General features: G+C 34.2%; 1 protein-coding gene across 5 annotated transcripts in view; it reads left to right on the forward strand.

Moving 5' to 3' along the window:
* The window catches only part of PPM1B (protein phosphatase, Mg2+/Mn2+ dependent 1B), a 96,112-nt gene that overhangs the window by 64,809 nt on the left and 16,334 nt on the right, over positions 1–14,969 (forward strand). For all 5 annotated transcript variants that reach the window (XM_070477597.1, XM_070477615.1, XM_070477593.1 and 2 more), the window contains 3 exons: positions 2,180–2,297; positions 6,261–6,372; positions 6,761–6,818. In XM_070477597.1, coding sequence (XP_070333698.1) covers positions 2,180–2,297; positions 6,261–6,372; positions 6,761–6,818 — 288 coding nt within the window. The remainder of the gene's footprint in view (positions 1–2,179; positions 2,298–6,260; positions 6,373–6,760; positions 6,819–14,969) is intronic.

Consider the following 14,969-nt stretch of genomic DNA (forward strand, 5'->3'; position numbering starts at 1 on the left):
TGCTGTTGTCAAAATTAAAAAATGAAAAGGTGCTGAAGTAATCAGTTTTTAAACATCTGGCTGATAGCTTTAATTGTTCAAGTGGATTTTTGCATATTTCATTTGTGGACTTTCCAAAAAATGTATACTGAATATGCAAGGATGATTTATCTCTAGAAAACAAAAGAGGCATAAAGGGAAGGCTCTTTTTCAATCGCTATATAAAAATTAATGAAATACACCCATACTTTGTATTTAGGGGAAGATCATCTTTATGTAGAAATAGAAATACCATCATTGAAATCACACATGCTGAGATGTTTATGTTAATTATTTTCTTTAAATATCTTCAGGTACTTAAACTTCTTGAAATTATCTTTTAGTTAATTTTCCAAATAACAGGATGTATGTTTTATAACTTACAAAAATCTAATGGAAATTATATATATATGATAGATTAAGAATGGGTAAACAATGCTCATACTGTTGTTAACAAAATAGAGAATAGAAGAAACTGGATTTCTAAAAATGTAAGGTGTTAATTCTGTTTATTCATAAAATTTCTTTAAAAAGTTATTGGTATTCATGTGATGCTTGATTCTTGAATATCTATGGTATAAAGAGTTTTCCTGACCTGAATTTACATGGTAAATCCTGATTCCTATTCCTATGGGATGTATTGCTGTTTGGAATCATAGGGTATATATGTGAGATATGTGTGTGTGTATCTTCATATATATGTGTGTGTGTGTGTGTGTGTGTGTGTGTGTGGATATATATATTCATATAGCCAATGTAGTTTGGTTTTTTTTTTTTTGCCACACTAAATGGCATATGGATCTTCGTTCCCCAACCAGGGACCGAATCCATACCACCTGCATTGGAAGTGCAGAATCTTAACCACTGGACCATAGGGGAAGTGCCCGCCAATGTAGTATTTCTGGTCCTAGGTCATTATGAAAGTTTTGGTGGGTTTCATTAAGTAATAAAATTCATTTGGGTCAGTTTGGAAATCCTGATTTTTTTTTTCCCCCAGATATTAAGAATTGAATTATATATTCATGATGATTCTTTTAAAGCATAAGAATTTGTATAGAGAATTACTCTTTTCAAAATCTTCTTAAGGCTCAGCCTATACCGCCTTCAAACTTTGCTCCATTGAGGTTTAGCAGTAGTTTTTCAAGGCCTGCCTGTGTTTGACTGTGTCATGTGGGTCCCCAAAAGGTGGCGAATCTTAACCAAACAGTGCTCACCTAGATTCTGGCCATGATGACTGAAAAGAGTAGCATGGGTGTGTTGTTGGCTCTCTTCACTTGGGTTGGCAAATCCCACCTCCATTGACTTAGTTTTTTAGAGTGGTAGATAGGAAAAAAAAAGGAGTGAAAAAAAAGATCACTATTCTTTCTAAGAACAGTTTTATTCTGTTTTAAGAAATTCAGTAAAAGTAATATACCTTTAAGAAACTGTTTTAGCTTTATTGCTTATAGTCTCGTGGTAATAGAGTAGTGTCTATCCCGTGTTTCCTTTTTGATATAGATCTTTTGTGATGGTGTGATTAAAAAGGCAGCAGTAAAATTAGTCCTTCAATTAGTAGTTTTAGCTGCTCTCTCCAAATCCTGACACTGTCTGATGTTATTTCTTCCAAAGTTATTTCATCTGACTACAGTGAATCTGTTTGGTCATTTGAGACTATACCCTCAGAACAGTTTCCAGTTTAACTTTTTTTCTCTGCTTGTTTAGTTTAGTGTCTTGGGTATCGTAATAATCCACAGTTTTCATCCACGTCAGTTTAGTAGAGTTTCAGTAACATTGCTCCAATGCAGGTTAATTAGCTGGGGGGTGGGGGGGAGGAATGCATATTTTCTTTGGGAGGATGCATTTTGGGCTTAAGTAACTTCGGGAATATGCAGTCTTGAGTGGGAAACAGAGTTTTTAGAAGATTTAATATGTATGAAGATATCTTCATTTCTCAAGTAGTGGAATGGAGGTAGATAAGAGGTACATAGATATAGAAATCTTAAAATAATTACGATCTACCCATACCTAAGAGTCCTTGTTTCTTCAAGGTGTGCTTCAAATAGTTCTTTGAAAATGAATGTGTTGAAGGTGTACATTCTGGATGATTAAATAATTGCTTAAAGTAAATAATAGTTGTTAGACTATAGAAGTATAATTTTTATTTTATTTTTTTAATATGCAGGGAAGTCGAGATAACATGAGTATTGTACTAGTTTGCTTTTCAAATGCTCCCAAGGTCTCAGATGAAGCAATGAGAAAAGACTCAGAGTTGGATAAGTACTTGGAATCACGGGTGGAAGGTAAGAAAGATGCTTTTTTTTTTTAATTTAGAAGGAAAGCAAAAGTATTATTCCTTGCTTGTCAAATAATTCTTTTAAAATTTCCTATAGATTTTGGACTAAAAATCCATTATTCAGGAATAAGAGAGGGGAAAGCTAGTCTCCTTAACTTCAACATAATTTGGTAATTGTTTGGGTTTAAATTGTTTTGTTTACGTATGTTCCATCTATTCTTTTCTCTTTTTTTCTTTTTTCTTCCCTTTTGGGTTAATCAGTATTTTCTATTTGAGTTCATCCCTGCATTTGCTTATTAGTTATACATCCTTTGAGATATCATTTAGTGGTTACCGTGATAGAGAATAGGTTTTAGAGTCTGTGGCAGGATCTATGGTTTAATACTTTAGTTTTGTATGTGCTACTTTTTAAACTATTTTATATTGGAGTATAGTTGATTAACAATGTTGTGATAGTTTCAGATATACAGCCCAGTGTTTCACTTATACATGTATCTATTCTTTTTCAATTCTTTTCCCATTTTAAGTTGTTACATAATATTGAGTAGCAAGTTCAGGGTTACATATTGACCTATATTTTTTCCTAACACCTTTATGGCTTGATCATTATTACTTTTCAATAGTAAATTTGAATGATAAAATGATTATGGTGTGGTCAGCTTGTTGAATTTGGCCTATTTATGAGTCATGTTTCAGATGTATAGTAGCTGTGGTAATTGGTAAAAGTTTTGAAATGCAAAAATTGTCAATTTCAAATGTGTCATTGCCAAAAGAAAACTACATTCTTTTGCAGATTCGGTGGCGAGGGACTGATTTATCTTTTCTAGCTTTAAAGTTGTCTGCACATCCTAAACAAAGGTGCCATGAGGTTTTTTTGTTGTTGGTCTGCAATTTCTTCAACCCTGAACTGTCAGTGAAGTTTTGTTTTCAGCATAATGGAGAGATAAGGAACATGTGAAAACATTTGGAAGACCATGTCAGAAGCATTCATTCATTCTTGTTGATAATGTCACACTTATTAAGAGGAGCTGTTTATAGGAGTTTTTAATAACATACATTTTCTGAAAGGTCGAGTGTATTGGAGTGGGAGGTTGCTGGCTCAAATTTGTGAGAAGATGAGGAAGAGTTTCTTATTGTCCTATTTCCTCCTTCACAAAAAAGAAACTAGATAGTTTTCATTTGGGGAAGAACTCTAAAATTTGGTCAATTACATGTTATATGATCTTGACCAACTTGCCTAATATCTCCTAAGGCTCCAGTTTCTTTATTGTGAACTAAAGGTAAAAACACCAACCAAACAGTTTGTTTTAAATAAATGAGAAAACTTAGTTAAGTACTTGGTAATGTGCCTACCACACAAGTCCTCAGCAAACTGTAGCTTTTATTAACTCTTCTGTAACAGCTAAATTTTAATTTCTTAAATGTATGGTCAGTTCAGCTCAATGTGGGTTGTTAACATTTAATATTATTTTGTATGGTTTTAAACTATCCAAAATGTATGTTATATGACAGAGATAACAAATACGTATTAATATGATGTGATCTTGGGGCCTGTGGCAGACACTTGATTATAATCAATCAAAAAACTCTTTAAAATCCTTGAAAAAGCAGCCACTATAGATCAATATGCCTCGGTACCTAACTTCTTTTTTATAAGCAATTGTTCTTCAAGAGCACTATATTTCTGTTAGGGTTTAAAGTCATGTAATCTGCTATTAGAATTTTGAGGTAAAAGCATTCTGGTGTATTGGCAAGTCTGTGTATGTGTTTTTATTGGGTGTGCAGAGGGGAGGTATGATGTTAAGTAGTCTTTAACCTAAATTGATTAGATAGCTGGTGAATGCCTTCTGCATGTATTCATTACTTCAGCAGTCCCTGAGCATGCGAGTCACTGGGAAGGTAGCAGAAAGCAAAGCAAAGCAAATATATTCCTCATCTCATGGAGTTTATAATCTAGTAGAGACCAGTGTGTGTGTGTGTGTGTGTGTGTGTGAAGCAAAGCAAATATATTCCTCATCTCATGGAGTTTATAATCTAGTAGAGACCAGTGTGTGTGTGTGTGTGTGTGTGTGTGTGTGTGTGTGAAGCAAAGCAAATATGTTCCTCATCTCATGGAGTTCATAATCTAGTAGAGACCTGTGTGTGTGTGTGTGTGTGTGTGTTTAACAGAAGAAAACAGAACAGTAGGCAGACAGTAGTAGCAAGAAATATTGGTTAGGAAGGTCTTTTTGAGGAAAAACATTTAAGCAGATGACTGTATATGGGAAAGAGTGGCTATTTGGGGAAAGAACACTCCAGCAAAGGGAGCAATAAGAACTGAGGAGTGAATGTGCTTAGAGTGTATAGCTGGATTAGAAAGAGCTGGTAGAAAAGTGAAAGACTAAGAGAAATTACTAAGGAGCAGATTGTGTAGGACTCTTGCAGACGTAAATGAGGACTTTGGACTTTATTTAAATAGTGTTGGGAAGGCATGGAAGACGTTGAGTGCAAGAGTAACTTGATCTGACTTTTTAAAGGACTTCTCTCTGTTGCTCTGTGAAGAGATTGTAAAGAGGGACAAGAGAGAGGAAGCTAAGAAGCCAGTTAGAAATCATGCATTGAAGCAGGTGACAGGTGGTGGGGGAGGATTGGACTGCAGCGGCACCAGTGGTATGTGAAAGTTGGTTGGTGAAGTGCTAGACTGCAGTGGTTTGGGGTTGGGGGAGGTTGTTCCTCATGCCACATGCGGCAATGTCTGGAGACAGATATGGTCTCATAAAGGAGAGGGTGCCACTGACATCCAGTGAGTGAGGCCAGAATGTTCCTTAACATTCTGCAGCGCACAGGACAACTTTCACAGCAAAAAATGGTCTAAAACATCTGTAGTGCTAAAGTTGAGAATTCTTGGACTATAGAGATAGAGTGTAAGGTAGAAAAACACAGTCCTGCCTTCATGACGTTTGCAGTCTGTAATCTAGTAAATATCGTGTACAGTGGGAGTATCTAGCGACACTCCTATCCAGGCATGGGTCAGAGAAGGATTGAGAAAGTTACACATGAGGTTGAAACGTGAAGGATGAATACACTTTAACCATACAAAAGGGTTGGTTGAATAGATTTAAAAAGTGTTTCAGACCAAGGGAGGAAGTACATGTGAAAATCGAGAAGACTTCTTTGAATAGCTCCTATAGCAATATAGCTAGGGTCGGGGCAGAGTTAAATAGGAGCAGTGAAAGTTAAAGTCATGGTGAAGTCCTTGTGAGGGATGCATGGTAAATCATTTGGATTTTGCCTCTTGAGGGCTGCTTAGGACACTGCTTTTTTGTTGTTTTAAAAGTAAGTTTGCTGTTGTCTGATTTTTCAAGAAGTTTATTGTCTTGATACTGGCCAGATAAATCATGCCTTAAGAATCTGTTTTCTGGAAATTGTAAATATAAGTGGAACATATAAATGTTTTATTTTGTTCTATGTATTAGCAAGTTCTGAGATTTGTTTTCCTTTTTTGTTTTAAATAAATTGTGCCTGGTGAAAATAATAAAGCAATGGATTCATAAAGGCAAAAATAGATTATAGAACATACTGTTTAGACAAAAACCTACAAGCAAATTTTAATCTTCCCTTCTTATAATCCTTATCCTTCTATTGCTTTTGTTTTCCTTTAATTATAGCATTAATAACTTTTATATATTCATGTAATGGGTCAAAAATGTGTTTCCGTGCGGCTATGCCTTGTTCGTAGGGATCATTGTAGTGACTATAAGCCATTTCACTCAGTGGCTATTCTGAAGTTTTCTTAACTGTTTCTTTATTGGACATTTAAATGTTCCAGTTTTTGCTTTTATGAATAATGCTAGAATGAGTATATATATGCAAATAACTTCTTATCTTTTTTGTTCATTGTGTGATAGTATTGCCAAGTAGTACCTCTTGTTTCACTTTGTGAATTCTGAGTTACCACATTAATTTAGGAACTCTTTTTAAAAACCTGCAGAAATTATGGAGAAGTCTGGTGAGGAAGGGATGCCTGATCTTGCCCACGTCATGCGCATCTTGTCTGCAGAAAATATCCCAAATTTGCCTCCTGGGGGAGGTCTTGCTGGCAAGTAAGTAGAACAAAAAGAACTAATTTTGACTTCATTTATAATTAGTAATTAAATAATTTGGGGTTAGAAGTACATTAATTATCTAAAGATGAAATGGGTTGACAGTTCTTATGCTAGAAAAGAGCATTTTAATTTCATCCAAAAGATTTTATTTTTAAGGCATTATTTATTATATTCTTTGGGGCTGAATATCCTTCTTCCCTTAGTAAATGAGAACAAATGGATTGTGCAGGATCAAATTCTGAGTGAAATGCAGAAACTGTTCTTGGCAGGTATTTATTGAGGCAGTTAATTTTTGACTGCAGTCAAGAATATATGAAGTATTATTTTAAATATGCAGAAGCTTAATAACTGTAATTTAATAAAACTAAAGCATAATTTTTTTTAGGCGCCATGTTATTGAAGCTGTTTATAGTAGGCTGAATCCACATAGAGAAAGTGATGGGGTAAGTTTTGTTTTATTTCTTAAGTATTTTAAATAGTCTTATTATCTAAACAGTGGCTATAAATATACATATACACAGTGACTGATTTTCATTTTAAGGAGTCAATTAAAGTTTAAGGAAATGTATTGAAGTGGAAGATAGAGCTAAAGTTCTGTTTTGTAGATAGGTTTGTTGTCATTTAATGGGCATCAAATACCTTTTTGTGTGGGCTGTACTTATTTCTTCCCTGTATGTCTTGCCTTTCCTTCTCCTTCTCCCTTAAATCTTAATTTTGAGGCAGACAAAGAATGTGCTTTTAAATGTGTGCATTTCTCCTCCAGCAGGCTGCTGCCATCACTGGAAGTTAGTGATCGTGATCAGACTAGACCTTTCAGACTCTTATTTACAGACTAGACCTTTCAGTGCCTCTTTGTGCCCAGTTGAACACCTGAGAATAATTTCACTCTGGCATTCTTGTGCTCTGGGTATACATGTTGAGCTGGGGCAACCGTTTTTTGCTGTACTCTGCTGTGCTTCGTCAGAGCAAAGCTCTTTGTCCCTTTGCCTTCCTTAGAAATGCTGATCAACTGCTCCTCTGTAGGTTTTTTATTTTGTTTTAATACTAGTACTAGGAGGCCAAACAGTATCCTTTAAAAAAAAATAACTGCCCTAAATTTCAAAGTTAGTAATCCAAATAACTGTCTTCTCGTAGAGTTTTCAAGTTTTTGGACATCTAAAAGTGAACAATTTAATTTGAACATGTATGCTTCAAAGATTTAAGAGAGCCAAACTTAGTAATAAAACTTACTGAGAGGAAATAACCTCCATGCTCCAGCTCCTCTTGGCAGGTCTTGAGAGACCACTCTTAGCCACTGGTAGTAATTATGTGTCATTTTAATTGCATTGTTTTCCAGGCTTCATTATTGCACAGCAATATCATATAATTTCTTTTTTCTTAGCAATAAAAGTTACATTGACAAAAAGGGACATTTTTACAACTAATGCATTTTAGTTACCTGAATAAAATGATACTATATATTGCTAATAACAGAATTTATACCTGGGTTTAGAGCAGTGATTCTGAGACTTTCTTTAGTGTCAGGTACCTCTAAAGTATTAAGACTTGTGTCTAAAGCTGTGGAAATTAATTTAAGAATAAAGATAACGTCATCTGATGCATTGAGACAACTCCAAACCAAACAAAATGAGGATAGGATGTCAAGAAAGATGGTGGTAGTTGGGAGGTAAAGAGAGCCTTACCCTTTCAGCTAGATTATAGGTTCCACGTAGCAGCCACTACCAAGGTTGGAGGACGTAAGCCCTCCAGTAGTTATTGATTCATTATTAGCCACGTAATTACTTTGTTCCCTCACATGTTTGAAAATGCAGCCCCAGTGTGTAATCTGAAAAATTATTTCATAACATACTTGCTAGGTTTCTTGGTCTCTCAAGAAAGTTCGCAGCTTTTATTCCAAACAAAAAAAAGTTTATAACCCAGAATTTCTGTTAAACATATACCAAGGATGAACAACAACGAAAGGATGACTTTTAAACTTTCTTTAAAAATAGAAAATATGTATTATACATAGTAGTTATGTAAAAAGTGAATAAATAGGCAACAGAACCATAAAACTGAGGAGAGCTGCTCAGGATATAAAACTGGCCTTAAAGATGATTATTTGAGTTGAAATTGAAAGTGTTAGTTGCCCAGTCATGTCCAACTCTTTCCAACCCCACGAACTGCAGCCCACCAGTCTCTGTCCATGGAATTCTCCAGGCAAGAATACTAGGGTGGGTGGCCACTCCCTTCTCCAGGGGATCTTTCCAACCCAGGGATTGAGCCCAGGTCTTCCACATTGCAGGCGGATTCTTTACTGTCTGAGCCACCAGGGGAGCCCTGGTGATTATTATATGATTACAATTTGAGGAAATGTATAGTTAATCACCTTTATATATAAACACTGATAATCCACCATGTAATGAATTGGTGTGGGAGGAAATTATGAAACATAAGGCAAGGTCCCCCGACCCTAATCGGAATGCAGTTGGCAGTGTTGATACAAGCAGACAAGTAATAAAAAGGTTTCACATCATTTACCAAAGAACAAAAAGAAATGCAAAATATAGACTGATTGCCATGTGAATTGTACAGTGATTGCTTGGAAAGTCAGATTTTCAGAGATAAGGTTAGATTTGAAGAATGGTTTGAATGGCAGAAATTAAAAGAGGGAGATTATAGTTCATGTGGATTGGAAGAGACAAGAACAAAGTTTAAGCTGTCTTTGAAAGAGCGGATGTCATTTTGGCTAGAGCAGGAAACTGCTAAGGTGAAAAATAAGAATTCAGGATGTCAGAAGTATTTTTGAAGAGACTGGAGACACCTTTTGAACTTTAAGGAGCCACTGTGTGTTTACAGTGTGAGAATGGTAGACTCAAAGGAGTATCTATGGTATTCTTATCTGTTAGAAACATATGCAGTATTAGATTACAGAGATACTAGAAGTCAGGTAGTTGTGAATGATCACAGAGATATTAAGTGTAAACTCATTAGTAAATAGATGTGTGAATTAGAGAAACTTCCTTGTTTACTATAAAAACATGCTTTGAAGCCCAGAATTGTATGTTGGCAAACATTACTTTACCCTTTCAGAATAATCACAACCTTAGAAAAATGTTGAACCATAATCAAAAGTAGAAGTGTACTAAAAAATACAAAAAAAAAACAGAAAACTGAGGAAATGATAATGTTTGATTAAATTCTTAGGCCTTAACTTGAAGCACGGAAGTGCTCCATGAATGCTTCTCAGCTTGGTCAGATCTGTGCCAAGTGGAAGTTGCTGCCAGGATGTACAGAGTGGCAGGGGCTGATAGAGTTACCTTGCAGAATGGGCAAGACAGGAGTGTGGTAGAAAGACAGAAGAGGAGATAGTTGTATGGAGCTGGAGGGAGCTCATTTTAAGAATATTTTTTAAATAAAAATAATTTTTTATTCAGGTATTTAAAAATACAAATGCTAGTCACAGTAAATCAAAGATTATTTAGAATCCTAAAACGTCTGCTTTATATCAAAGATAGAAGAATAAAATTTTTCTGCTAAAAATTCTTATCGGCAGTACCAGAAATGGGATTCATTCATTTTTCTTATATTAAAAAAAGTCTTTTGGTTAATAAAAGTATTTTTAATAGTTCAGTTGAATTTCAGTCAGAATATATTTAAAATATATTCAGGAAAGTTATTATTTAGGGGAATTCTAGATTGTTTTACTTAATTTTTTTTTTTTTTTGGTTCAACTTTCTGGAATATGTTCAGTCTTCTTAATGTAAGCAACATTGATACTTTCCTAGCTTTAAAATCAGTATCTGGAAAAGAGTCAAGCTTGAAATTTTAATAAAGGGGTTTGTGAATCCTCCAAAAGTTTTTGCAGATATGTTTATGTGTGTGCATAAATACTATTTAATGATTAGTGTATGTCTGATTTTCATTAGTTCCTCAAAGGAGTCTGTGACCCCCAAAAGAATAATAACATAGGGGACCAGTAAAAGTAAAAAATTACATTTTGCTCTAAGTTATTGTTATATTATGTAGGGCTCTGGGATAACCCCCACTCTTTCTTCTGTTAAAATGCTAGTTTGTTATATATTTTAAAAACTTAATTTGAGGTTCTCATGAGTAGGAAAGTTATTATTTGAGCTTTGTATTTTTCACACCAAAAGGGTAAGTTCTTCCCTCAAAGGAGACTTAAAATACTTTTGAATTATTATACCACTGATCAAATAGCTGTATAAGTTGATGATTCTTCAGTGATAAAGAGGAATTTGTATTTTCCCAGCTCCTACTTGTGCTAAGCCATATCTGCGTAACTGTATCTACATACTGTGTAGGTAACTCAGCATCCTTACTTTACAGAGAAGACTAAGAATCGGTGCCAAAGAGTAGCTTACCCAGGCTGCAAAGCTAGGTGAATCCAGTAGCTAGAATTGGAGTGGAAGTCAGAGTGCCTCTGAAACCTGTTCCCTTTATACCTTCCCATGCAGCCTCTCTAAGATATCTAGAGATTACATGTGTCTATACCCCACCTCTGTCTATCGTGTAAGGAAAATCATTTCCAATTCTCATGTTTAGTAGTCTTAAAATACTCCATTTTTTATGAGGAATAGTTTATAAACTTGTTGAGATTAAGCAGTCAAGCCCAGTGTCTTTATTAGTTATTTTTCATTTAAATACACACTTTTATTCTAATTAAAAAAAAACTAAGGTATTTGGATTTTGAGAATGGGAGGAAAGAAAGCGAAAGCCCCCCAAAATCTCCTTGTTCTGTTTTCACATTACGAAATTTTATAGACAAATCTTTTTAATTTTATTTCAAATAGATCAATTGTATTTTTATATCACAGTTTTAGGACTTTCTGAATACTGTGTTTTGTTTTTTTTTGTAAATTGTTTCTCATTTACTTTTTCACTTGTCAAAGCATTTTTTATGGAGATCTGCCTACACTGTTTGAAAACACACTAACTTTAGTCAGTATTTTTTAAGGTGTCATTTGACATACTCCTCATAGCTTTGTGGTCTTGACCATTTTAAGTGACTCTTTAAAATTATTTCAGATTGACTGAAGTTTACATGATACTTGCAAATGATATATAATTTATTAGATTCTTTATTAGTCACTTGTATCTCATGAAGTCATATTTGAGAAACTTCTAAAGATTATTTTTACCTGACAAGCAGGGATGAGGACTCCAAAAAAGAAAAAAACCACACAGTAAATACCTATACTATCAATCCTTAAGTTTTCTCCACTGTTTGAAAGAGTTTCGCTTATGGCAACTATGTTTTTAAAAAATTGCTGCAGATGAATTTGAGCTAATTAAATTCTATTTTTTAAATGTGCTTAGATTTCCCTACCCCCCCCCCCCCCTTTGCTCTCTTTTTTGATTTATCTATGTTCCTGGGTCTTACTTCGTGTAAGGCAATGTTTTCATAATGAGAAATTTGATTCTCAGGCTGGGTTAGTCTAGGTGACAGTAAAACAGAATCTGAGGGAAGAGTCCTAAATTCCCATGTCTGTAATTGTCTTAAATTTATTTTGCAGAATAATTTAAACCTTCCCATCTAATATGGGTTTTTTTGTCCTGTAATTTCATTAATTTTTCTATTATAAGAAGATATATTATAAACTTCAATATGAAATAATTTGTGGTCCAGCTTAACAATAATTTTAATTATTTATTTAGTAAGCATCTATTTATATGAGGCACTTTACTATGCAAAACTGTTACCATAATGCAGTCAGAAGAACATTCAGAGGGACACTGATGTTGATTACACCTGTACACAAATCAGCTCTGTCACTTACTTGCATTGTCATCCTGACAAATAACTTAAATCTCTCTGTGCCTTAGTTTCTTCACTTATAAAAACTAGAGTTACAGTATTTATTACAATAGAGTACCTACAAGGATTAAATGAAATTATGTATATTAAGTTCTTAGCACAAGCATTAATTTTTCATCCCTAAGTGGCTGGGAGGATACAGAAAGGAATAGAAATTATCTTTGTCTAAAAGATTTTGCAGTGTAACTGGAGAGACTTGTCAACAGTTGCAAGGTGGAATGAATTGCTCTGATAGACGTGTCAACCTGAGATACCTTTTGTGTGAGTTCAGGTAAAGACGGTGCAGCTAAACAATAGATTCATTTTCTGATATTAATGAAAATCCATGACTGTTGTATAACAGTATTTTGAAACATCAGATGACATGGAGAGGTTTCACCTATCTGCTGTCTAGCACAATAGGAAAATGTAATTTGCTTTAATATGAAATGACTTAAATGTGGTCATTAACTCAAATTCTTTTCAATTGGCTATTGTAAATCCATCCATGACTTTAGAGTTTGGGTTTTAGTGTGTTTTGTATAAAGCAACTACTTCTGTCTCCCCAGATACCACTACTATAGCATTTCACAGAAACATAGATGACTACTGTGATGATAAAGATGTCAGATGGAGTGTGAGATACATCCACGTTAACAGCTTTGATCCAACCTTATCAATAAGCTCAGGGAAGTGAGACAGTTTTATCAGTCGTTCTCAACCTTTGCTGTGTATCAGAATCACCTGTCAGGCTTTAAGAAAATCATCCCAGCTCACTGAATCTGAGTATCATGGGTTGGAGTTTGACATCTGTATAATTTTAGAAACTCTACAGGTGATTCTAATGTGAAACCAGGGTTGAGTTCTCTTATTGTCCACTTGATTTTGTTTCAGTGTCCAAGGGAGTTGTCAAAGGTAGTTGTTGGTTTGAGGGCTTTTTATTTGGAGGGCAGAGAGGAGTCTTATACCCTCCATTAAAAGTTCTTTGTGATACACTCTCAAATAGAAAATTTCCTTTTGGAAGATCTGATTAAAAATTGATAAGGTTTATGATCAGCAAGCATTTAACTCATTGTTCCATCTTAACCTTTCCTGAATGGATTCAAATTAGAAAATGTATTTAGGGAAATAATGTTTATTTAGTACAGAAGCAAAGGTAAATAGGGGGAGAAAAATCTTGAGAGACCACATTTTATTATGTTCTCTCCACACACTAAATTTTGCAAATTAAAAAAAAAATTATTTTGATAGTTAATATGCTTGATGTAGAAAATTGGAGTAGTCAAAGCATCTGAAACTTCATCACCCATTATTATCATTTCTGTATTGCTGTGTTTCCTTTCTTCCTAGGCATTTTACATATAATATCCTAAAAAATATGGGCACACATATGCCTACACATAAAACGTATGCTGCACACAGTATTATCTCTTGCTTTTTGCACTTAAAAAAATATTCAAGCTCTCATTTTTCTAATAATGAGCATTGCCATTTACTATATGACTATACTCATATTACCTTTGTTGTAGAATTACAGAGTAACAACCTCCAAAGATGGTTAAGAGTTTGTATCAGATCTGTATCAGTAGCCTTTTTGTATTTTATTTTCCCAATGTTTTATGGTGAAAACTTCCAAACATAATAGAGAAATTGAAATGGTCATAGTGGACATCTGTGTACCTTACCTAGACTCAGTAGGTTTTTGCATTTTATCATATTTGCTCTCTTTGCTCTATGTGTACATTCCTGGCTTTTTTTTTTTTTAACTGACTGACTGAACCTTTGACAGCATACTGCTGATCGAATATTTTACCTCTAAGTATTTTGGCACACAGCTCTTAAGAATGAGGACATTTGTCTACATAACCATAATTATTATTATTATACCTAAGAAAATTGGTAATAAATTTAATATCATCTAATGTAAAGTCCACATATTCTCAGTTGTCCATAGAATGACTGTCAGAATTGTTTCGTGGTCTAGTGTAGTTGTTAACCAGTCAAGCATGTTAAGCAAGCCTTTAACGAAGCTCCCAATTTTTTTTTCCCCTTAACCCTGAAAATAAGTCTAAGCTAGCTTTAAATAGGATGTCCTACATTCTGGGTCATATGATAGTTTCCTTGTGGTGTTTTTTCACATAATTCTGTGTTCCCTGTTTTCTTATTATATTGGGGATTAGCTTAATTAAACATTTTTTGGCAAGATCGCAAGACATAGCTTTGTCCTCCCTAGCACATCATGTCAGGAGGCACATATTATAAGGTTGAGTTGTATCTGTCAGTATATCAGTATGATCAGCTTGGATATTAGAGTTTGTTCTGCAAACAAGGTTAAGTAGCTACTATAGGAGAAATCTGTCAGTTTTACAAAATTAGTAAAATATAAAAGAATTGAGTAGTTTACTATTCATATCTTCTTATAATGTTTAAAATATTTCTTTTCAATCTAGAGATTTTCAGTAAAATATTTAAAGACAAAAAATAAGTAAAATTTTTATCCACAGAAATTTTACAATCCCCCCAAATTTAGTTTATATAATACTACCGTTTGTTTCTCCTCTCCTTCCTGTCATTCAGCAGAAATGAAGAAACTAATGTTCTAATGGCCTGCTTTCTGTCCTTTCCTATTACTTTAAACACTAATTTCCTTTAGTACTAAATAATTATAGCCAATTATTTTCTTTTGAAGTTAGTTGCCTTTAGGAGATGCTGTGTTGCTGTTGAATTTTACTAGCAAGTAAATTTCAGATTAAGCTTCAAATATCAATGTAAAATAAGACGTTAATAATTCATGATG

The sequence above is a fragment of the Odocoileus virginianus genome, chromosome 2, assembly GCF_023699985.2.
Source record: "Odocoileus virginianus isolate 20LAN1187 ecotype Illinois chromosome 2, Ovbor_1.2, whole genome shotgun sequence".
NCBI lineage: Eukaryota > Metazoa > Chordata > Mammalia > Artiodactyla > Cervidae > Odocoileus > Odocoileus virginianus.